Raw genomic sequence first — 25838 nt, forward strand, 5'->3', positions numbered from 1 at the left:
GGTTTGAGGCTGCAACTGCTTGCCCAACCTTCCACGTCTCTTGTAGTATTTATCATCATTTTAAAGCAGATCAGTCACTTTTGGGGCCTTTGCAAAGAACTCTGAAGGTGCCATCTCCAGCCAGGGTCTAGTGACCATGAAGTACACTATACTATAAAAAAGATTTATTTAAAATTTGGGGCCAAAATACCCAAACTGAAAACATACAAATGTATACCTCCCAACATTGGAACATATGGAATTGGGGATAGGCAGGCTTTTGGGGATGTGCCTGTTATGCCTTTTGCATCACTGGTGAGATGCCCCAAATGTGAGTCCTGTTTAAAATCTAGGCAGGCCACACAAAGAAGGCCAAGACATTAATTTAGGACAAGCTGACTGAGAGATTCCCTGGCTGACGCACGCTGAGCATTTTAAAATCACCCTAGGCACGAGCTTAATTCCCAGACTGCTGCAGTTTGTAAAGCGTGAATGTATCTTTTGATGCACTTGTGCTATGCTGATTGGAGAAATTTCCCTGGTGTCCTCTGATGCAGGACACCAATGAACTAGACAGGGAGTGTAAAATTGGTACTAAACAGTTGAAACCAGGATGTTTAGGTAGTACCTCAATATAGGATGGGCTATGTAAGAGGCATTAAAGTGACACTATGCATCAGTATTGATGTGGAAGCACAGCTAACTGCCTAGAAGACAAGCTAATGACACACTAGTGCTGTGATTACTGGGGACATTTCTATAGTATCTCCAAAAGTGGGACCTAAGTGAAGAAACTGAGGACCACTGAATCCAGGACTGTCTGGAGGGCAAGGGGCTTGTCCATTCTCAGAGTTCTCATATTCTCTGTTTTTATATAAAAACAAAGCTGAATGGAAGAAAATGACAAGTCCAATTTTCGCCAAAAATGACATAAACTTGTGAATTTAGTTACTAAATACCAAACTGGGAACTAAAATTGTAATTGCAAACGATTAGCAACAAGGCTGACTAAAAAATAAATATAAATGCTCCCACTGCTCTCCAGTGACAGCGGGACTCCACTATTTCACCCTGAGGCGCTATTTCACTAATCAGTGAACGCACCCCGGACCCTCTCTATAGCACGGCCAGTCTCTGTGTTCCCGAGACGAAGGCTCCCGCCTGCTTGCCGTTAATAGGCGGAATCGGTGACCGGGCGGACCCCCTATTATATTCCCCTTTAACCACGTGACAGCCCGTAAATCCCGTCCTCTCCGCACTTTGATTGGCTGCGCTGCGTTCTGTTTGTTGTGAGGAGACGGAGGCCGCCATCTTGTTAGCACTGATTAGTCAATCTGTTACAGTTCCCGGTACCGACCGGGCAGCAAACACTAACGGAACGGGAACGGGAATCCTGGAAGCGATAGGATTATTGTACATCGGACGAGTTGTGACAGCAGTGCTGGATTAAACCTGCCCCGCACGGCGCTGTGTGTCCCGTTTTCACGGCTCTGGCGGAAGGATGAACGGAGGATAAATGGTGCCCAAAGCGGACAGCGGCACTTTCCTCCTGCTCTTTCTACTCGTGCTCACCCTGACTGAGCCGCTGCGGCCAGGTGAGTTATACCCGCGGGGGGTGCGGCCTACAAGGAGGGCGGGCAGGCTGGGGGGTGTATGGAGTGCTGGGGGGTGTATTGAGGGGCCGGGGGCATCGGGCATGGTGGCATTATGAGTGGCAGGGCGTCTACGTGTCTCATTGTAACCCTGCAGGTACCAGATGTGTGCCCAATGCTTTGTAAACCAATGCTTTGAGTGCACACCTCCGGTCACCTGCCGTCATCTGTAACATGCTAATTCTGCAGCTTCCCCCTAATTAAAGGGACATTGCAGAATCTGTAGTCCCTTTCCCAAAGGGCAGGGGATGCATGGCACTTCCTGTCAGGGATGCACAGGGCATGTTGGCAGGGGGAATGGCAAGCCTGATCTTCCCCGACTTTGGCCCAGCTATGTTTTCTTTGCTGAGCCTTTTATGGCAAAGGATTAGAAGGTTGTGCAAGCTCATTAGGCTTCGTGCAGATCTGGAGGAGGTTTTTATTTTTTAATTTTTCTTTTATTGTTTCTTTTATTTACACACTGCCATAATCCTATACTAAGTTTGGAGTTTGTTTGAATTGCAAATGGAAAAAGAGAACCTGGATTAAAAAAAAGCAAAAAACTGAGTTGGAGATTTTCACTTCCCTCTTTTGAATTTATTTCCTTATAGTTTTTAAAAAAAAAATCTTGCTTTAGAACTACAACTCCCTTGATTCTTTGAATTACATAGCCAGAGAATCATGGAATGATGGAATGGAATGGAATGAAACATTCAGGTATTGGCACACACCAATATAGCAATGATAACTACTTTTTGTTTCTTCCGAATGTTGCCAAGATGGTTACTTCTTTTAATACTCTGCCAGACATTTTTTTGCTGTTATTTATGTGATGTCCTCATTTGCTGGCGTTCCACAGCTAGCAGTAGCTGCCATGAATAACAGAAATATAGCATTTTGTATCACACCATGGGATGCTACTGCCTTCTGAAAAATTGGGGATTTCCATTGATTCATTTTCAAGTAATGTTAACATGTTTATTCTCCCTTATGCCTGCTAATGGAAGATTATTTAAAATATAAAATGTTAAAGTGGGATGCATAGTCATAGTTAAACGTACAGTGTAAGCACCATAACCACTAGAGTGCACTGTAGTGGTTATGATGCTAGGAGTCACCTATTTGTGTCCCCTGTGTAGAAACAGGCAGATTTGATATGTCAAATGTGGATATAAGAATTTTATTACTAAACTCTACTTTAGTAATATCTGAGAGGCCAGGTCATGGGAGTCTAGGACCAAAGCAAATGTTGAACGTTCAGATGGGGTCTAAAGAGTCCTTACACCACCTTAACAAATACAGCATGCTATAGTGGATATGCCCCTTTAAAAATCTAGAACTATATATTATGGAAATGAAACCCTTTTTCTGAATGAGTAAACTTTTTTTTTTTTTTTCTTCTAACATTTTTCATGTTATTGTTGTAAAGAGGGGATTAACTTACCTCATTGTTGCTTCTCTCTGAAAGCTCAGCTAGAATGTTAAAGAAACACAGTGTGTACACTTAAGCATTTCATCCCAAAGGTGTTAAGTGGTCACAATCACTCCTCCACGTAAAGTTCATCAAACCATGTCTTCATGGACCTTGCTTTGGGCACAGTGGCTAAGTCATTCCCCAAACTGATAATAATGCCATAATGTTAAAAGCACCCAACTGTCTAACATGTCTCTGTATCCTGTTACATTAAACTCTTACTCCAAAAAGTGACTTGAAGTGGTCATAGTGATTGGAGTCTGTATGTGTAGTCTGAATTGCTGCACATAGAGAAATCTAGCCCAGTGCTGCCGGAAGTGTAACTTTACAAGAGTTCCAGTTAGAGATGTAAAAAGTTCTGGAAATATAAAAGCCACGGGTGAAAAAAAAAAAAAGTTAGCTCGGGCTCACTCTAGGTAGTCTCATGTATTGATAACTTGGACTTCCCTCTTTCAGCTGGGGTAATTTTTAGTGGCCCGAGACTGACAGATGAGCTGCATGCAATGTTCAAAGTGAGCGCTTTATACAGATGTTTAAATGGGTGTTTAAATACCCATAGACTGTAATACAGAGTGAGCAGGGTTAAATCCCTACTCACAACAGGAAACCCAGGTATAATTAGATACCTGGTGCTCGTCTGCATGAACTTGGGCCATTGTATATTAGCCCCAGACTGAAAGATGCTGTTTTGCTTTTATTTTCAAGGATGCAGGATATGACATTAATTGAGTGGGTGAAATAAGTTTCTTTATGAACGACAAAACAATATATTCTTTATAATTACAAGATACTAAGGATACTGCAGTATAATCTTTATAATTACAAGAATAAGGGGCGTGGCCGGAACCCGAGCCAGATGGTCGCGGATTGAACGAGCTCCGCCGATTAGGCTCATTAAAAGCATAATTTAAAGCTTCCATTCTGCAAAAAAACAACTTACCATGATCACCCTTAAGAATGTCGCAATACCGCTCGAAAAAAGCGACGGACGCCAAGGAAAAAGCGGATTTCTTTGCAGCCCGCACACCTCAGCACAAATCTGTGAGCCAGCAGGCCCAAGATGGCGCCGAGTCCGACACGGACAGTGAGCGCACAGCGGGAATGGCGGTAAGCAAGCAGACCCCTCAGCAAATGCTGGACGACCTGGCAAACAAAAGGCAAAACACAGTCCACACAGCAGTTGCTGACCTAAGAAAGGATATTGCTGACCTAGGCAACCGGACCACCCACATGGAGGGTAAAATGGAGGAATTTGTAGCAGCCCATGATTCCATGGCAGACAAAGTGGAAGACCTAGAATCCAGGTTAGAACATTTTGAAAATAAATTAATGGACCTGGAAGATCGCTCCCGCCGCAACAATCTGAGGCTCAGGGGCATACTGGAGGAGGTGCGACCACAGGAGCTGACAGCTTATGCAACTGAGTTCTTCCGTTCCATACTGCCTGATATACCATCAGACATGATGATCCTGGATAGGATACACAGTCGCCAGATCCACGCACCTACCCCCCTCCACCGCACGAGATGTGCTTATGAGGGTACATTACTTTCATGTCAAGGAACAGATTCTGAGGGCTCACTGGACCAACAGCACGACAATGGAGAAGTTTAAAGATATACACATCTACACGGACTTGTCCGCCAAGACCCTGAGGAGAAGACCTACCTACAGAAACATCACAGAATCTCTACGCCAGCACAACCTCCAATATCGCTGGGGATACCCGGTTAAACTTCTCATCAACAAGGACGGCAAGATGCACATGGTCGCATCCCACACAGAGGGCACTGAACTCCTGCAAGCATGGGGCATAGAGGTGAACAACCCACCCACGGGCCAACCTTGCAGCGTTAGAATGCAAGGGGAGTGGAAGACAACTAAAACGAGGAGACCTGCCCGGTGGATGGTGCAGTGAACATTACGGGACATTTACGGGTCGAGGTCCATGGTCAAAGGTTTGAACTAAGGGGACTGAATGGGAGGGTGGGGAGTGGAAAGGGGACACATCCCGGTGGTTATAGGGAAGGTCATTATGCCCTAGCACACAAACGTTAACACACATTCCCGCTGGCGTGGTGCGCCCTGGAGGGAAATCCACGCTAAGGAATGTGTACCTAGAGGATATAAGTAAAGGGGCAAGATCGCTCCACCGCTCCCGTGGGTGATCTAAAAAGCCCAGTCAGGCCAACAAGACAAGTAGACGCCCACGTTTTATATAGACACAGACAAGGGCGTCATAATCGTAACCCCCCCAAACACAGACAGACCCTATAAACCTAGACGAGAGTTTGAATCACACAATCTTTAACTGAGAATATAATTAACTCAAAGGAAAAAAAAGAGGGGAAAAAAAATTATTATAATAAAAAGATTTAGGGAAAAAAAAATAATAAAAAAAAAAAAAAAAAAAAAATATATATATATATATATATATATTCGCCCCCACAACTATAACCTAGGAAAAATCCAGTCTGACCCGTAGACCAGGAGCCTCACATAGGTTCCCCCGTATACTTTGCTACACGACCGAGACGCACAGTCCTGTAAGGTCTTTACGCTATGACCATAAGTCACATGTCCTGAAACAGAAACCAAAAGGACAAAGAGACATGTCCCCACCCAAAAGCCACAAACTATGCCACTGAGGGGACACACGGTACAGCAGTGCTAGCGACATTGAGCCACGGCTTTAGGGGTGTACAGATCCGAGACCGAGCCGGTAGGACCTGTCCACCTACCCCCAATCCGAGAAGGTTCAAGTTACAACCTTCGCAATAAGTTCTATGGTCACTTCAAATGTGGTGCCCGTTTACTGTTTATGGTTTAAATTGTTTATTGTTAAGTTACGTTATACAGATGTATGTCTTCTGCATGCTTATGTCTCTACAATCTCATGCTCACCCAAAGCATCACCTCTACAAAACCACACTACCCAGAGGTGGCCCCACTTACGGGAACATGCACAGAGTACATTAGCCCACCCTTCACAGCGGTACACACAGAGCAGACCGCACTCACCCACACACCAGCACGACTTACACAAATGGGAGTGGTCATGCTCACGTAGATAAACCAACGGCCCCGAAGCAGCACTCTTAATTAACGTGAATTAATATGAAAATATACACACACAATGTTAGAGGGCTGAACACCCCTCAAAAAAGACACACACTTCTCAAAGACCTCAAAAGAAGCCAGGCAGATGTGGTGTGCCTTCAAGAAACACACTTCCAAATAAACTCTAGCCCTGTTTTGGGGAAGGCATTGTACCCACACCAATACCACGCCACCGCACCCACAAAAAGTAAGGGAGTCTCTATCTTACTCAGCCGACAGTTGGCTTTTGAAGAAATATCATGTAAACAGGACCCACAAGGCAGATATATTATCCTGATCTGCACCATCAACAGTTCTACCTATACTATATTAAACGCATACCTGCCTAATGTAAATCAAGTGGAGTACCTCCGAAACCTGTTGCAGCTCCAAACGGGTACCACCGTCCTGTGCGGAGACTTTAATCAGTTTCAGGACCCTATATTAGACTCATCAGCAACCCACACAACCCAAAGAGCCAAAATACTTCACAAGAAATGTAAAACTCTAACCAAACTTTTACTAACATACGGCTTATATGACACCTGGCGCACACTGCATCCGAATTGTGGGGATATTTATGGGATGATAATAGTAAACAGTTGAGAATTGCCCACTATTTAAATTCTCAGATCCCAAAGATCGTTATCGTGTAAGTGAAATGTATTCCATATAAATAAAATCACAATTTGTTATAAAAATAGATACAATTTATTGTGACAATTTAAATAATAATATGTAACATGCGTGACAATAATCAATGAATATTCAGTATAACATGATATGCAATACAATGGCAATATACATTCCAATGGCTAACACAGTATAGAATCTACAACATTAGCTGTCAAGAGAAGATTTATGACGGTACTTCACAGAGAAACGAAGGTGAAACTTACACACACACAGCTTGCAGCTTAAGGCCATAAAACTTTAGCTGACAGTTAGAATAACCCTTTCAATGCTGGTTAGACCTCCTAGGTAATTAAGATCTATTCTCATGTAATTTTAAATAAAATAACATTTAAACCAGCTCATTAGTCATTTCCTGGAACCATCCAATAAGCGTAATCTACCATGTTCTATAAGCAGAATCTTAACTTGCCTAAACAGATATTTTATCTTATTTTAGGGCAAATCAATACACCTGGATAAATATCACACTATGCTAACATGTGATATGTCACATTAATATATATAATTATTCCTTTCCATCTGCAGAATGGAATGCTTAATTATATATTCTTTAGTAACTAAGATTTCTAAATATCGAAATCTGATCGTGATTTATCCAGTCATATATCATGCTATTAGAAAATTTTAATTAATTTAGATTAATTAAATGAAACCAGTATAATTACCAGTTGAGTAGATTTTCCCATCATATGCTCACCTCTTTGCTTCTTTGCTTCCTTTGCATACCTCTCTCTTCCCTTTGTCTTAACTTTTTAAAGGGAAAATTCACTAGGTGATAGACCAATAGAAAACTGGAGGTGTGGTTACCTTCCAGATAGCAATTTAAGTATTTGGTCTATAGATGGCAGTCTCGTCCCACTAAACATTCTTATCCAGGAAAGAGTTAACTTTTCCTGGTGGCTATTTTGACGTCATTTAGCTTATCTTTATGGTTATTTATAATTTAAGTTTTCTGTCAGTTCAAAGAGTTTCTTTGGGCTTTCTTCAGACTATGTGTCTGGAAATTCTAATTTCTAATATGACAGTTCATAAACTAAATATGACCCTTAAATTACAATGGGACGTTCTACAATATCGAAAGTAAAATTAAAATATTTAATCTTCTCTGTCACAAATGTCTGGGTTTAGAATTAATTATATTCCATTAGCATTTAGACAGTCTGTCCATCCCCCGTTCTCATTTCTTATCAATTTGGTTTGTATATACTAAGCATTCCTTAGCTTCTGGCAAAGTGGTTAGTTTTACAGAAGGGATAGAAATCTTGTGTCGTTTGTTAGCTTGAAAATAACAAAATGGAGTCTGTTCTGTTCAGAGTGACTCTGACAATATACATTTAAATTTTGTTCGCTTTGTTCGCACACTGCAGCAGGACCTGCATACATACTTCCAATCCAACGACACTAACAACATCTCCCCCCTCACTCTCTGGATGGCTCACAAACCGGTCATTTAAGGGAATCCAAATTAGACGAGCCTCCTACCTCAAAAAACAGCAACACCAGGCACATATTCAAGCTCTTAAAACATTGCAAGACCTCCACAGAGCTAACCAAATCACTCCCTCAAACACCACGCAAACCGCGATAGCTGACTATCAAAGACAGCTAGCTGACTACTAGCTAGCAAAGACAAATCAATACCATAGCCTTTCAAAAAGCAAGTTACGCATTAAAAAAATTAAAAGCCTCTACCTTCGTCCTAGGTAACGGAGCTAGCAAAGCATTAGCCCAAAGACTCAGAGACAAGCAGGCACAAACTAGAATTCCTTACTTGCTGTCCCCTACAGGACACAAACTGACCCAACCTACAAAGATCTGTGATGAGTTCGCTACTTATTACAGTTCCCTTTATAACCTCCAGAACAACTCGCAAACACCCCAACCCACCCACGACACAATACAAGAATATCTAAGCAGGTTTGAGCTGCCTAAACTTCAATCACACCATATTACACACCTAACCAGCCCTGTCACTGACCAAGAAGTATTGCATCTTATAGAGTCGATGGCGAAAGGGAAGGCACCGGGACCGGACGGTCTCACCAATATTTATTATGCAACTTTCAAACACACACTATGTCCACACATAACAAGGGCTTTCAACCATGCTACACAACAAGGCAACCTTCCAACCAAATTCTTAGCAGCACATATCATAACCCTGCCCAAACCGGGAAAACCTCCAACAATATGCCCGAACTTCAGGCCCATCTCCCTGCTAAATGCAGACGCAAAACTGTACGCTAAGATATATGCAGAGAGACTTAAAACAATCTTGCCGGGTCTGATCTCTACAGACCAAGTGGGGTTTGTATCAGGCAGACAAGGTCCAGACAACTCGAGGAAGGTACTAGGCATCCTACATTACCTCGACCGCTCCAAAACACAAAGCACACTCCTTTCATTAGACGCTGAAAAAGCGTTTGACTGCCTGAACTGGCTGTTTCTGCAGGACGTGTTAAGCGGATATGGATTCCCCCCCGAATACCTTAATGTGGTGAGGGCCCTATACAGTTCCCCATCAGCTACAGTGTTAAACTCTGGATTTAGTTCCACCCCCTTCACGATTACCAATGGCACGTGACAAGGCTGCCCCCTCTCCCCAATGCTATATGTGCTTGCCTTGGAGCCACTAGCAATAGCTATCAGAGCAAACCAGGATATTAAAGGGGTCACCATAGGAGGCAAAGAATATAAACTTAACCGGTTTGTGGATGACATCCTACTCACCCTAACCAACCCATCAATATCACTCTCAAACCTACACAAAGAAATACGAGACTACACCAGACAATCATATTATCAGTTAAACCTAACTAAAACCCAGGCCATGTGCATAAACATCCCCAAAGAGGAGGAACAGAGGTATCGTCTTACATTCCTGTACGACTGGAGAGACGACTTACTAACAAAAAAACACACGGACCTCTTTGCTACTAATTATATTAAACTAGCCAAAGAAGTAGAGCATATACTACACTCATGGCAGAATAAATTTCTATCATGGTTGGGCCGAATAGCGGCTATCAAAATGACAATCCTACCGAAAATCCTCTACATGTTCCGCTCTCTGCAGATACCCCTGCCACAGACATACCTACAAAGACTACAATCTAGTCTGATTAAATTCAGTTGGGGGGAAACATCCCAGGGTCCTTAGAACATTACTCATGAGACCGTCAAACAAAAGGGGGTCTCGGATTCCCAAACCTCAGGGCGTATTATGTGGCAACACAAACAGCCAATATCCTGGCTATGCACACCAACTCATACACCCCCCAATGGATAGAGATAGAGGCCAGTTGAAGTGGGACATCAGACCTCGCGGCGACCATGTGGATACCCAGGCGCCTGTTGCGCACTCCATCAAGCATTCTCCCCACCACTAAACTTCTGCACAACATATGGGATAATCACAGAGATGCGCTTTGCTCCGCCAGACTGTGGTCCCTGGCAACGCCACTACACACAATTAACCTCTGCAATGATACATTCCCACATAGAGCATGGAAGGCGTGCAACCTCACACACCTACACCAACTGTGCAACCCACAAGGCATACACACGCTCCCGACCATACAGACCACACACGATCTACCACAGCGGCTAACGTTTTCCTACTGGCAACTTAAAACACTAATTAGCAACACCAAAGACAATGATCCCACACCCATGTTCGACACCACTCTCACTACCTTCGAGAAGATGTGCCTACACCAAATACCAACCCAAAAAACGTTGTCAGTATGTTACAAACTTTTTACCGCACACAATACTGAACCTAAGTGGCGGTTCCAATCAGATTGGCACAAAGACATAGGCAGAGACCTCACACAAGATGAATGGAACCACATCTACGCAACCCACAAGGGTCTCACTTCGTGCGCCTCCCTTCTGGAGTCAGCCCGAAAAATACTCTATAGGTGGTATGACACCCGCACGACTCAAGAAAATGTACCCAAACACGAGCAACAAATGTTGGAAGTGCCTAACCCAGGAGGGGACAATGCCTTGGTCCAGTCATACTGGAAACAAGTAGAAGAGTTGATACGGGGGGCCACAGGGTGCATCTTAGAATACAGGGTCGAAACCTTTTTACTCAAACTCTTACCTCCTAACATGCCACAATGTATATCTAAACTAACATTCCTCATTCTCTCCTCTGCCTCCACGCTATTGGCACGTCAGTGGAAAACTCCAACGATCCCCTCCATAGCGGAAGTAACCACATTGGTTTCCACGACACTGGACTATGAGACAATAGTGTGGCACCAACTGAAAGTGGGTATAGGGAGCACCACAGCAAAAGAACTTTGGACAGCTTATGTAGAGGGATGGGCCTCTATATAATTCCCTACAGTAGCCAAAAGAGACAAGACGAAGACGACTGAGTAGATCGAGACATCTCAGTGAAGACATACTAGTTACACGGTTAGACCCAGTTATTCCCCCCCCTTTTTCCATGCGGTAGATAGCCACAAAAGGAAGGGTTATGACCCTTCTCCATGGGAGCGCAACGAGGAATGACAAGCCTTGACGGCGCGAGCATCAGTAAATCACTTGGAGAAAAAGAGGGGACAATAACTCCCCAATAAATCATAGTACTGTATGACCTCCGGAACAAAGGCCTAAAGAGCCGACAATAAACTAGGGACAGGGACAGAGGCGGAGGGGTTGAGGGGAAGGGCACAATTGCAAGCGAACCGAATCCCTTCAGTAGACACCCCACCTTGAGCCCCTCATACCAGTCACCTGCGTCCCGCCCCCACCCTGATTCACAACATTAAACCGAGGCTGATCACCTAGCGTTACAGGAAGTCGAATGAACATGTGTTGTTAAAATTATGCTACAACAATGTGATGTACAGATGTGATATACTATGATTATCTGCAATTTCCCCTACCCCCTTTTCCTTTCTGTACCCCCAATAAAATAAAAATGGTCAAATTGGAAAAAAATAAATAATTACAAGAATCAAATAATATATCCCAGATTTAATTTATTGTAGAACTTCATCCGTGCTCGTTATCACAGCTGGGAGGCCCCGTTTGTCAGCCCTGTCAGGAGTTTTAGATTAATCAGGAATGTTCCTACCCAATGCGTCCACCCAATTGGTGTCATATCTTGCATCCTTGGACCTTATAAAATTAAAAGCAAAACAGGTTCACTGAAATCCAGCGGTGCATGCTATTCTTTAGAGATTTAAATCCCAATGATGCAGTAGCGTGAGCATGCTTAAATACCTGCTGACACCAGGGAGACTGAGGTATCAGTTGTAACCTGCGGCTCCATTCTGTTAGCCTAGGCTAATTTTAGTGCCCCCAGACTGACCAATAAGCTGTATGTAGTACTGAAAGTCATTCCTCAGCCATGGAAATGCAAGGGCTGCAGTTTGCTGAAGGGAGACTCCCAGGGTCTCCCTACATGTCCCCAAGAGAATTGTGATCAGCACTGTATTGGCAGCTGCTGATCACCGATCACTGATCAATTGGGGAAGCATGCTATATTCACTTGTACAGGAAACTGTTCCTATTGAAAAAAGCCAGTAGATAGAGGGTTTCCTTCGAGTTAGGGTAAGGTAAGGGTTAATGCAGGGATTGGTTAATGCTGTTATAATGTTGCGAATAGTGTAGGATTATGGTAAGGTTAGCATACATAAATTGTTAGTGTAAGCATAGGGTAAGGGGTATGGTTGGTGTTAAAGGGATACTATAGTCATCAGAACTACAACATAATGTAGTTGTTCTGGTAAGTATAGTCAGTCCCTGCAGGCTTTTTGCTGTAAACACTGCATTTTCAGAGAATAACATTACTAGGAACAGCTCTAGCGTGGAGATGCTGAACTTTCCCTATAGAGATGCATCAATTCAATGCATCTCTATGAGGAGGTGAAGATTGGCTAGGGCAATGTTTGGTTCTGCCCCTGACCCGCCTCCTTGGCTGAGATAACCAAAAATACAGTATAGGCCACTTGCCCCACTAAAAAAATATTAAAACTGCCTGCGCCGCTTGGGTCTGTTGAAGAGGGCCATGCTCCGATCCGCCTCCTTGGCTGACATAATCGATTATCTCAGCCAATCCACTGCTTTTCCATATTGGCTGAGAGCGTCAATTCTAAAGATCTTAGCCAAGGAGGTGGGGTGGGGGCAGGGCCAAATGCTGACCTGGCCATTCAGCATCTCCATGTGGAAAGTTCAGTACCTCCATGCAGAGCATGTTGTGCAGCACTGATCCAGGAAGCATCTCTAGTGGCTGTCTGTCCCTAAGGAGCATGGTAAGCACTGCCTTTACTCTGAAAGGCAGTGTTTTACATGTAAATGCAGGCAGTGATACATTATACGCACCACAACAACTTCATTAAGCTGTTATTCTAGTGACTAGTGTCCCTTTAAAGGGACACTCCAGGCACCCAGACCATTTCTGCTCATTGGAGTGGTCTGGGTGCCAACTCCCACTACTCCTAACCCTGCAAGTGTAGTTATTGCAGTTTTTTTTATAAACGGCAATAATTACCTTGCAGGGTTAACTCCTCCTCTAGACAGCCACTAGAGGGAACTTCCTACTCTATAGCACCTGTGCTAGAGCGTCGCTGGACGTCCTCACGCTGTGTGAGGACCTCCAGCGTCTCTCAAATCCCCATAGGAAAGCATTGAAATTATTTTTCAATGCTTTCCTATGGGGAGCGCTAATGCGCATGCGCGGCATTGCCGCGCATGCGCATTAGGTCTCCTCGGCCGGTGGGCGGGATCAGTCTCGCCCACCGGCCGACAGAATGACAGGGAGGAGCGGCGAGGGACATCGCCGCTGCCTCAGGTAAGTGACTGAAGGGGTTTTCACCCCTTCAGTAACCGGGGAGTGGGAGGTGGGAGGGAGAGGGACCCTCCAGTGCCAGGAAAACTGATCGTTTTCCTGGCACTGGAGTTTCCCTTTAAATTACAGTGGAACAAGTGAGAGGTTTTGTTTTGGTTCTGAACATGGACAATTACCTCTGTTCTTATGGGATCACAGTAAAAATAAAAACATCAATATCTTTTCTAGTGACTAGGCCAGGTAATGTGGGGGGGGGGTCTTATTTACTTACTTTTTTAATGTGATGGCTGGCTTGCATGCCAAATAATAAAATTTACTTGATTTTTGCATTGTAGATGTTTCCTGGATATGTGCTGTGTGTGTGTGTGTTAAGGAAGTTTTATGTAATGCATACCAGCTGTTCATTGAATGCCTGGAATGGAACACTGAAAAAGAGGCTGTCTTATCTGTCATTGTCTCACAGATCATTTTATTAAATATAGGCAGATGCTGAGTGAATCAGTCGCAAGTTGATTTCTTGGACCGTTAAACTGGATACAAATCAAGTTTTCTTTGTACCGAATTCATAATTATTTCCCATTGAAATTTATATTCAGTTGTTTGCGACAATAAATGTTGATTGTTTGGTATTATGGAAACAAAAAGTATCTTTGTTTGTTATGTTTTGAAGGGTTACTCCAAGACCCACAGCCACTTAAGTTATTTGAAGTGGTCTCGGTGCCGGGAATCTGTATGACTGTCTATGAAACGCTGCACATACAGAATGTTAACCGTTTTGCTGCCGTGTCATTGGGGTGTCATTAGCCAGCTTAGAACAAGAGTTCAAAAGTTTCAAATGCTGCAAGGTATTGGAGTTGGTGAGGCCTTGTGAATGAGAAACGAAGAATGATTGTTTGAGACATGATTAGGTTTAAGAAGAAATAACAGGAATGGAAGATAGTATCCCAATGTTTCATAGGATTGCTAAGAAAATAGTAACATTGTTTGCTGCACTGTAACCGTCTGAGGATATTGTAGAATTTACGCTGGGTTTCGGGTGGCTGGGGGTGCAGACAAAGATAAGTTCTACGTATCGAAACCTGTCCCTTGTGGGCACCAAGATCTTCTCTTGGTTGGGTTGGCCCTCTATAGATAGCGCCAGGACCCGATGTCACTGCAGAGCTTTTGTGCATGTGTGAAAGTACAGCATTGAGGTCCAGGGGGATCAGTGAGACTGCAAGATCCTCCATTGATAAAGCCAATTCCCTGGGATGGGAGGGGATTTACACGTCTAGACGGCAGTAGCGCCACCCAACATCTAGAACTATCAGACGTTGTAAAATCTACAGAGACAAAGTAGTATCTACTTTGTCTCAGTATGTCTCTTGACAATATGAGTATTTTATAAAGATTCTATCTTTATGACATACTAACTTTTTCAGGAGCGCAGGTGATGGTGCTGTTTTAATTCAACTATTTTGTTTATCGTTATTAGTCTTTCATCTTGTTCTGCTGTAGTTTCTCAACATTTTGTTGCCTCATCTGCATAATTTATTTTTAATATTGTTAACATTCATGGTACTTGACTATAATGCTAATTATTCTTAGATATGTCCATGAAGGACATCTTGAAATATCACTAAAATGTTCAAAGTTGACCCTCATTAGATGGAAGATGGGGAATGGCCAGTTATGTTAAGACAGTAGCTGGAGGCAGGCGACCTACTTACTTTTGTGTGTTAGGCAGAGCTTACTTTTGTGTGTTGCTTTCAAGAACACGAGCTGCTCAGAATTTTGTATTTGAGCACACTGTAACACAAAATACTAGTCGTGTAATTAATACAAATGACTGTTTTTCTTTACGCATTTTTATATATATGTAAAAACGTGAAAGAACATAATGACAGCATGCATCACTAACGTTGACGGCATTTATATGATATATATGATATGGACTAGGTTGTCGTAACCTGCCATGCCTGGGGCACAGTTTAATTTTATAGTTTCTTTTATTTTTTTCCCCTTCGATTCCTTTCTAGTAGGGATCGGCCAATTATCGGTCTGGCCGATATTCGGTATTTTCGGCAATATCGGTATCGGCCTATAAAGATACCGATATTGCCTATAATACAGACCAGGACCGCTGGGCCCACGACAAACCCGGCAGTCCTGGGTGGCCCGCAGCAAGCTCTTACCTTTCAGGCAGCTCCCTTCAGCTCCCCTGTCTAAACCTCATGAGTCCTGCGCCCGTCGGAGCTGCTGGGAAGGTAAGTAAGAGCTTGCTGCGGGCCCTCCACTGCACAGTCCATGCCACGGTTGCCACCGGACCACCAGGGAATGCCATATCCCCCCCCTCCTTGGTCAAGTAAGAAGCAGGGAGGGGGAACTAAAAAAATACATAAAAATTAAATATTTTTAAATAAAAAATGCCTCCCCTCCCCCCTATTTTACACATGTTACATACCTACAGAAACACACACACTCTGCATTATATACACACACTACATAAATACACTGCATTCACTATACACACACTACACAAACACTCTGCATTCATTATATACACACACTACACAAACATACACCCTACACGAACTGCATTCGCTATACACACACACTCTGCATTCATTATATACACACACTACACAAATACACTGCATTCAATATACACACTACACAAACACACTGCATTCATTATATACACACTACACAAACACACTGCATTCATTATATACACACTACACAAACACACATACTACACAAACACACACTGCATTCACTATACACATACTACACAAACACACACTCTGCATTCATTATACACACACACACACTCTGCTTTCATTATGTACACACACTACACAAACACACTGCATTCACAATATGCACACACCACACACTACATTCACTATACTCACACTGCACAAACACACGGACTCTGCATTCACTATACAAACACTAACAAATAGTGTATCAGCTGCTATGTTCCGGCTTGGTGAGTATGGGCGGGCCGTGGGCTGCCTTTATTATGTTGCAGGCCGCGTGCCTGCGGAGAGCGGTGGAACGCACGCCCGGGTGGTGTTGCCTTTCACATAAGTTCCGGGTGCGCTGTTGCACATGCGCGGACTAGAACTTCCGTGAAACCGCAGAGTGCGGATCGCTGTGTGTTCCCTCTAGCAGCAGGAAGTTTGTCAGAAGGGTTTCCGTACTGGCCAAACACGAGCCATTTTTCGGCCTTTGTGGAGATGACTTTCAAGTTTCCGATCTCGAATACTATTGGAAGACAGAATATCCTGCTGGAAGTGTTGAATATGTTCTTGTTGACAGTAGGGCAACTGCTTGGTGGATCCTTCATCTCCTGAGTCTTTATGAGTCAGAGTCCACTTGTTGCTTATAATCTTCTAGTTGTTCCGCCTCTAACTTTTACATGAGGATTTGGGTAGAGTTTCTACATTTTTGTAAGGAACGTCATTGTCTTCTAGTTCATTTGTCCGGGTGGGTCAAACTTTCACTTCCTGCAGAAGATTTCCACTGGTTGGGCGTTTCCACATTAAGGCAAAATTGTATTCCCTAAGTTCTGTCTCAGAAGGGATTGGTCTTCGTATTTACTGGTTAGAAGTTCCTTTAAAGCAACAGGCTTCTTAGGCCACCCAGGAAGTTCTGTTTCCCTCCTGGGATCTTTCTTCAGTCTTTCAAGTCCCCTTTTACTTTGGAGATGGCTCCTTTTAATATGCTAAAGCTTAACCAGCATTTTTAGTGTCAATTCCTCTACCAAGAGAGTAAGCAAGCTTCCGGATATATAATCTTCAGTGGAATTTCCTATATTCCATCAGGGTGAAAGTTGTGTTTCATCCTAACACTTCAAATCTTTTAGTGACGTTAATCAGCTCAGCCTTCTATAATTATGCCACCTCCCCGCTGGAACTAGATGGCACAATCAAAGGGCATTTTAGATGTACCGATCAATATCAGCCGAATTCAGAAGATCTGATTACCTGTTGTCAATTTCTAGGGAAGTTTTAAGGGGAATGAAGTCTCTCTTAATTCTATTTCTCGTTATTTTGTCAATCATAATGGCCTATGCTTCAGAAGTTTTGATTCACGAGCATCTTTCACAGCTCATTCCACAAAGGCAATTGCCATTTCATGGGCAGAGAAAATCTCTTGCTTCACCCGAAGAAATCCGCATGGCTGCTTCTTGGTCAGTTTTTAGCACCTAAAAAACGTCAGGCATTTTCAGGCTAGATGTACCCTCTGCGTCTAAAATTGCATTAGTGCATAGGTACTTCAAGCTGTTTAGGCATAATGCCCACCTGATTGGGAATCTTGCCATATGTCAGAAAAAAAACTAAATTTATACTTAACGTAAATTCTTTTTTTTTTCTTAATATGGTGGCAGTACAAATCTCCCTCCCTCGAAATTACAATTTTTACAGTGTGTGGCTTAGGGGTGTATTCTTGCTATGACAGAGGTGGGATTGCCGGGGGGAAGCCCTTTATAGTGTAAAGGGGAGGGACTTTTCTTAATCACCTACCTTGCAGATGCTTGTCCCAATTAGGAAGCACAACCCGCACGTACTGCCACAATATTTAGAAAACAAAATTATGGTGAGTTAAAATGTCTGTTTTTTTTTTTTTTTTTTTTCTGACATATGGTGGCAGTACGTATGGGATATAGCAAGCTTCCCAATCGGGTGGGCATTATGCCTAAACAGCTTGAAGTACCTATGCCCTAACGCTTAATTTTTTTAAACCACAATTCCAGCAATGTCCTCACTGAGGAACCTGTGTGAACCATGTGATCAGACTCCGAAAAGGTCGTTGCATGGAGTTCAGTTCCACCACACAGAAGGAGAAACAAATGTTTATCCCACTGATGCTGACATCACAGTGACCCCATACTGAATAATTTTGTGTGTAGCAGTGCTTTTTACAAAAAAAGAACATTTTTACACTCCCCTTTAAACAATACCAAAATTAACTAGATTCCTTAATGTTTTGGGAGTGAACCATGAGAGGTTTTAATGGAACATTAAAGGGTCAGGAACACAAACATGTATTCCTGACCCTATAGTGTTAAAACCACCATCTAGCCCCCCTTGCCTAAATATAGTAAAATTTACTTGTATTCAAGTCTGTAGCTGCTACCTCTGCCCCTGACCTGCCTGCATGCCTGACATCATCAGATGTGATTCTGTGAGCCAATCACAATGCTTTCCTATAGGATTGGCTGAGCCTGTCAAGGAGGCAGATCAGGGGCAGAGCCAACACAAGTCACACAGCCCTGGCCAATCAGCATCGCCTCATAGAGATGCATTGAATCAATGCATCTCTATGAGGAAAGTTCAGTGTCTCCATGCAGGGGGTGGAGACACTGAATCAATGTACAGCACTGACCCAGGAAGCACCTCTAGCGATATGAGGAGTGGCCAGTGGAGTTATCATTAGGCTGTAATGTAAACTCTGCATTTTCTCTGAAAAAGGGAAACTATTGTCACCAGAACAACTACAGCATATTGTATTTGTTCTGGTGAGTATAATCATTCCCTTTAGGCTTTTTGCAGTAAACACTGTATTTTCAGAGAAAATGCAATGTTTACATTATAGCCATAGCCTAGAGATACCTCCATTGGCCACTTCCCAAATGACTACTAGAGGTGCTTCCTGGTGCAGTGCTGCACACTGTGCATTCTTACTTACTCAAGCCCAAATTAATCTATGTTTCCTCTTTGAGTGCAATATTTTCCCTTTCTATTACTTGTATGCAGTGAGTTAGTGTCATTTCCTAAATCGTTAATATAAATTTTAAAAGCAAAAGAAACATGCCATGGAAACACATTAAATACATGTCATAAGCAAATTTCAATGTTTTATTAAATGGTGTTAATTCCAAAAAGTTCCCATTTGTTGGCTAATGGAAAACATTTCTGTCTCATTCTATAACTGTTTGAAATAGAGTAGGTACTTAACTGCTTTGCTTTTTTTAGCTTCAGTAATTCTGTAGAAATTATCATGGTGAACACTTACAGGGACATTTTTTCACTACATTTTTTGTTAATGCTGATGTCTTGAAGGAACACTCCAAGCACCATAACCACTACAGCCTATTTGATAACTGTTTGACAGCTAACCTGGAGTTTGCTGGTTGTTCGGTAGCTGGAAGCTTCTTCAAGGAGCTTCTATTAGTGCCTCCAATCACTGTAGGGCTCAGGTTAAGTGGTCAAACATTCTCAAATGTTTTACTACTTACACTGGGAGGGTGCAAAAGCATTCATGGCACTATAACCATTACAATGTTCTGCAATGGTTATGGTGATTTAAGTGTTCCTTCTAAGCAGATATTACTGGACAAAACTTGAGGGGGAAATGGTAATATTGATTGGTTCTCCAATTGAGAAAAAAAACTCTTAGAAAAATGTTGACGTTGTTCTTGTCCATCAGGCATTAACAGTAATTGACCGTGGTTTATAAGTAGATAATACAAACACTAACTACAAAAGCCATTACATATATGATTTTATTTTACTGCATATCTGTGCCTTTAAGCCAACATTGTAGTCTGCAAATAATATTAAAGACCTATGTGGGTTTAATAAGTGTTGGACCATTTCATATTGTGTTTAATTTTTCTTTTATTTAATTAACTAACTAGATTGTAACTGTTTTGGTAAGTTTCTCTTAAATTTTAAATTTCAGGTTCACGAGTAGTTCTGGCAAGACTGCAATCAGGTGAGCATGCTAATAGTCTTAGTAGTGAGTAGATTAAAGGCGATGTGTTCAGTTTATACATGCTCTTTTAATTTCACAATAATAGCAAAAAAACATATTAGAATGAGATTTTGCATTAAAAAAAAAAAACAACGAAAGTGACTAGTTGTGTTCTAGTATCGTAGTAAATTGTTACTTACACTAAAACATTGGTTGCAAATAATTAATCATGAAATGAAAAATCACTGCTTTACAAAGTTTCTGGTCCATAATACATACATTGTTTTAATATGACCATTAAGCATTGGTATAATTAGTAGATACAAGATAGCTAGTTTCCTTAACCCCTTAGTGACTAGACCGTTTTTCAATTTTCTTGCCATTAAGGACTTGGGCTGTTTTTACATTTCTGCGGTGTTTGTGTTTAGCTGTAATTTTAATCTTGCTTATTTACTGTACCCACACATATTCTAAACCGTTTTTCTAGCCATTAAATGGTCTTTCTAAAGATTAGAAAAAAATTATAAAATATGAAATTTTTAAAAAAAACTCTTTTTTTTCTAACTTTGACCCACAAAATCTGTCGCGCATCTATAACAGCCCAAACACTCCCGTGCTAAATAGTTTTTAAATTTTGCCCTGAGTTTAGAAATACCCAATGCTAACATATTCTTGCCTTTTTTTTCTTTTTTGCAAGTTATAGGACCATAAGTACAAGTAGCACTTTGCTATTTCCAAACCATTCCCCCCCCCCCCCCCCAAATTAACGCAAGTTACATTGTAACACTAATATCTGTCAGGAATCCCTGAATAACCCTTTATGTATGTATGTATGTATGTATGTCAGTGTGTGTGTGTATGTATGTATGTATGTATGTATTTCTGGGGAAATTGTGTGAAGTGTTCTTGCCTCCACCAGTAGTCCACCAGTTGTTGCCCAAAGTGTGCTTCACAGTTACATTAAAACATACATTTATAAAAACATTAGCAGGTGTACAAAAGGCTCTGTCTATGACATCACTTGCTGCTCCAGCCTGGCACAGGTCAGAGTATTTTGGTGGTTGCCATCTTCAAACGGTCGTATTTTACAAACTTTAAATCCTACAGCAATGAGATTTATATTGTGAGAATCACAAGACCCAGACATACATTTTGATGCATAGTGTGTCTCTGAAGTATTAAAAATGAAGGCACAGTCGCAGTTTAGAAATTGCCCTTCAAATGTGAGCTTTGCAGAGTGGAGTTTCAATGAATGTCAATGGATAGCGTGAGTTGCAAACAAATGGTCATATTGTGAAAACTGTCAGGACTATGGCTTAGCCGTGGACATTTTTAGTGGCAGCAGGGATAGCTGAACGTTTTGATATAAGATTTGTGTAGGTGGGCCTGAAAATGAGGGAGTGGTGGCAGTTTATAAATCATGTCCTGATTTTTCAGCTTTTGCCAGCTCCCACTCTAGCTTTGAACATTTTGCCATTCATTCCTATGGGACCAATTTTGCCTCGAACGACTATATTCCGTGAACCATTCGGCGAAACGTTCCACAAAGTAATAGCAATCCAATCGGGAACAATCCGCACGTTTTGGTATATTTTTGTCTATGTAGTGTAAAAACTGTGGGAGAAGTTGGGGTGGTACATTTGGCTATAATAATAATATATATGTGAGATAACATTAAGTGGTCTTGCTATGCAAGAACACTTAATAAAATTTTAAAAGACAACCTAAGGTATTAAACTTTGGGTATTTTGACTCTTTTCATGCCTTTCAATGCAACCATTTTACCACCGATCTATGCCAAATGTAAAAATTAAAAAAATAAATAAATAAATAAGTGGTGATTTTTTTGACACACTTGCTAATTTAAGAATAGATGTACTGAGAACTTTAAGGATTACTGCCAAAGAACACTCCAATATGTGTTCAGCAACATCTCCTGAGTACAGTGATACCACCCATGTATAGGTATGTCAGGTTCTCTGGGGGCTAAAAGACCTTATTTAGAGGGTGCGCATTCCAGTTTTCCAACTTGGAATTTTCACAGCTGGTCATCATGCACTCATGTCCTATTTGGGACATTTTTGAAGCCGGTCAATGTAATTTACCCCCATCAAACCATATATTTTTGAAAAACAGACACCCTAGGGTAATTCAAATGGTGGTATTTTAACACTTTCCAGGCACTAATTCTACCACCAGTCTTTGTCAAACTTGTGGGTAGTCACTTTTTGTTATTTTTCTCACATTGTACTTTAGGCATGGATTCTCAGTTCTTGTAATGTGTTACTGACAAAGAACACACCACTATGTGTTCAGCAACATCTCCTGAGTACAACAGTGCACCCATTGTACAGGTTTTATGTTTTTTTTGCAGACTTACAGTGGTCAAATGTAGGGCTTTCCCCTTTTCCATGTTTGCACTTTGAAATTTGCCAGATTGATTTGCTGGGCCCATGTTGCCTTTGAGACCGTATAGCAGCCCAGGAATGAAAATTAACCCCATCATGGCATACCATTTGTAAAAGTAGGCAACCCACAGTATTCAAAATGGGGTATGTCCAGTCTTTTTTAGAAGTCACAAACCCTGGCCAAAATGTGTGTGTGTGTGTGTGTGTGTGTGTGTGTGTGTGTATATATATATATATTTTTTTTTCTTATAAAGCCTTGCCCTGCCCTGCAATTAGGCTAAGAACACTCTGATTGGCTGGTTTAAGCCAATCAGAGTGCTCTTTGTCATTTTACACAGCGTGGGAAAATTCCAAAGAACTTTCCCACGCTGTGTAAAATGACACAAAGCACTCTGATTGGCTTAAACCAACCAATCAGAGTGTTCTTGGCCTAATTGCGGGGCAAGACTTTTTATAAGCCTTCCCCCTGCCCTGCAGAGCTCAGTCTGCGCGGAGCCCTCCATGGGTGAAGATGGATAATTTTTTGCGCTCGGGTTTTTTCTTTTTCGGCAGTTTTTTTTTTTGCGCTCGGGTTTATTATTTTATTTTATGTTCGGCGGGTATGATGGTTTTTTAATTTGGCCTTTTTTGGGGCTGAAAATGAAGATTTTAGAAAAAAGACATCAAATGGTAAGTTTAATTTTTATTTACAGGTTTGTTATTTTATTCCCCCCTCACTATTTTTTAGGGTGAGGGGGGATAGGTAGGGGGTAACTTTTTTTTGGGGTGGGAGGGTGAGTGACTAGGGGTTTGGGGACCCCTAGTCACCTTTGATTGGGGGGGAGGGAGATTTGTCTTAGGGCCCCCACCTGCCGCCCAAGGGTGGGGGCCGGGGGGGGGGGGGGGGGTAGGACAAGTAGGTTCCCCCTCATTATCTTTATGGCCCCCACCCACCGCGCAGGGGTGGGGGCCGGGGGGAGGACAGTAGGTCCCCCCCTTATTGTTATTTAGGGCCCCCACCCACCACGCAGGGGTTGAGGCCAGATAGTAGGGTGTTTTTATTTTTATTTTTACAGTGAGCAGCCACACTGTTTAGTAGACATGCCCCTACTCACGGTATAGCGAGTAGGGGCATTCGGGAGATTTTAATCTCCCTTATGCTATTATGGGGTTCATATTGACCCCCATAGAGTGAGGGAGGACATGGGGGGATTAGGAAGTGGCGGGGAGCACTGCTCCCTGACGCTTCTATCTTTACATATTACAAGGAGGGAGCTGCACGCCGGTAGCTCCCTCCTTGTTATAAACTGAACGAACAAACGAACACTGATATTCAGTGTTTGTTTGTTCGTCTGACAATGCTATTCATTCATTCGTCTTTCTGACGAATGAATAGATGAAATTCCTGTTCGCATGCCCAAGTGTTTAACTGGGCATGTGCGGGAATCTCACAGGCTATCTAGTGTGGGCAGATGATGTATCCCACAGGGACTTCCTCTACCCACACAAAGATGGCGGCGCCCTGAATATAGATCTGGGCAGAAAAGAAAGAATAAAAATAAGTAATTTGGGGGTGACTAGTGGTTAGATCTAGTGGAGTCGGGAGGGGGGTTAAAAAAAAAAAAAAAAGGGATTCGGCCATGACAGTGCTGCTTTAATCTGTTTGCTATATACAACAGCTTGAAACACAATATAGGAAAAGATGCAAAACCAGTGAACCACTCATGGACAGCTGTTTCGTTAATGCAACTCATCAGCATGAGGTTGATCACTGGAGGCAAAAATTTGATTCTTTGTTAAAGGGACACTCCAGGCACCCACACCACTTCTGCCCATTGGAGTGGTCTGGGTGCCAACTCCCACTACTCTTAACCCTGCAAGTGTAGTTATTGCAGTTTTTTATAAACTGCAATAATTACCTTGCAGGGTTAACTCCTCCTCTAGTGGATGTCTCCTAGACAGCCACTAGAGGTCACTTCCTCCTTCATAGCACAGGTGAGGACATCCAGCGTCGATCATTTCCCCATAGGAAAGCATTGAAATTATTTTTCAATGCTTTCCTATGGGGAGACGTAATGCGCATGCGCAGCATTGCCGCGTATGCGCATTAGGTCTCCTCGGCCGGTGGGCGGGATCAGTCTCGCCCACCGGCCGACGCAATGAAGAGGAGGAGCGGCGCGGAGGAGGAGACAGCGGCTAGGGACATCGCCGCTGCCTCAGGTAAGTTACTGAAGGGGTTTTCACCACCACATTGGCTTTTCATGGAGTATAACACTCTGAAACGACGCTGGACGTCCTCACTCTTTGCATTAGGATGTTCAGTGTCTTCAAATCCTCCTTAAGAAAGCATTGATTCAGTGCTTTACCATGCTTTACCATGGAGAAGGCCTAAGTGTGGAAAAAAACCAAGGGAAAATATTGAGCCAAAACACGGTTATTATAAACAAAAACTACAATGTGACAGTGTCTCTTTACGATTACTTTGGTGCATGGAGTGTTGCTTTAAGATTTACCTAGATTTTCTGTTTGATTATCCACTTGACTGTCTAATTTGTTTCTAATTAGTTCTTATTTCTCTGTTGTCTTCTGTCACATTACAAATGTGAATTAAAAATCACTTCTAAAACACCTGTATTTAGGTTAATATCTCTCAGCAGCATTTGTTTCAGTCTTTCAAATGTGTTTCATTCTGATTGCCCGTCGGAATTTCACACAGGCAAAACACAAACCACAATCCTGGTCATCATGGGGCAAAAACTCAAAAAGCAGGGGGGCGGCGCCGGACCGCCGAGCTGGACGGTCGCACTCGACACCAGCTCCTGCAAGATAGGCCCAAATTGGCACCAAAACGGCAATTAAGGGCAGAAAACCGTCCAGCACCGGTGGCCCCCAGCGGGCAGAGAGCCCTGGATCTAGGGTGAGGCTGGCCGAACGGGCTTCAGTCCCCAGGAGGAGGGTTCCTCATCGGCACCTCAAGGCCTAATCAAGCGGTGAGAGGGGTGGACGGCCGCTGCCCCACTGACTGCCGATCAGCGCTCAGCCATGAGTCGGACCTGCGGGGAACTGGCCCCGAA

The 25838-nt window shown here is 42.7% G+C and overlaps 1 protein-coding gene across 4 annotated transcripts in view; it reads left to right on the forward strand.

The window, feature by feature from the left end:
* The first annotated feature begins 1221 nt into the window (after positions 1 to 1221).
* The window catches only part of DGCR2 (DiGeorge syndrome critical region gene 2), a 79309-nt gene continuing 54692 nt past the window's right edge, over positions 1222 to 25838 (forward strand). For 2 of the 4 annotated variants that reach the window (XM_063454484.1, XM_063454485.1), the window contains exon 1: positions 1222 to 1574. In XM_063454484.1, the coding sequence (XP_063310554.1) occupies positions 1496 to 1574 (79 nt within the window). In that variant the 5' untranslated portion in view covers positions 1222 to 1495. Of the gene's footprint in view, positions 1575 to 20365; positions 20399 to 25838 lie in introns of all 4 variants that reach the window. The other 2 variants (XM_063454483.1, XM_063454482.1) reach the window with 2 other exon arrangements.

The sequence above is a fragment of the Pelobates fuscus genome, chromosome 5 (assembly GCF_036172605.1).
Source record: "Pelobates fuscus isolate aPelFus1 chromosome 5, aPelFus1.pri, whole genome shotgun sequence".
NCBI classification, from domain to species: Eukaryota; Metazoa; Chordata; class Amphibia; order Anura; family Pelobatidae; genus Pelobates; species Pelobates fuscus.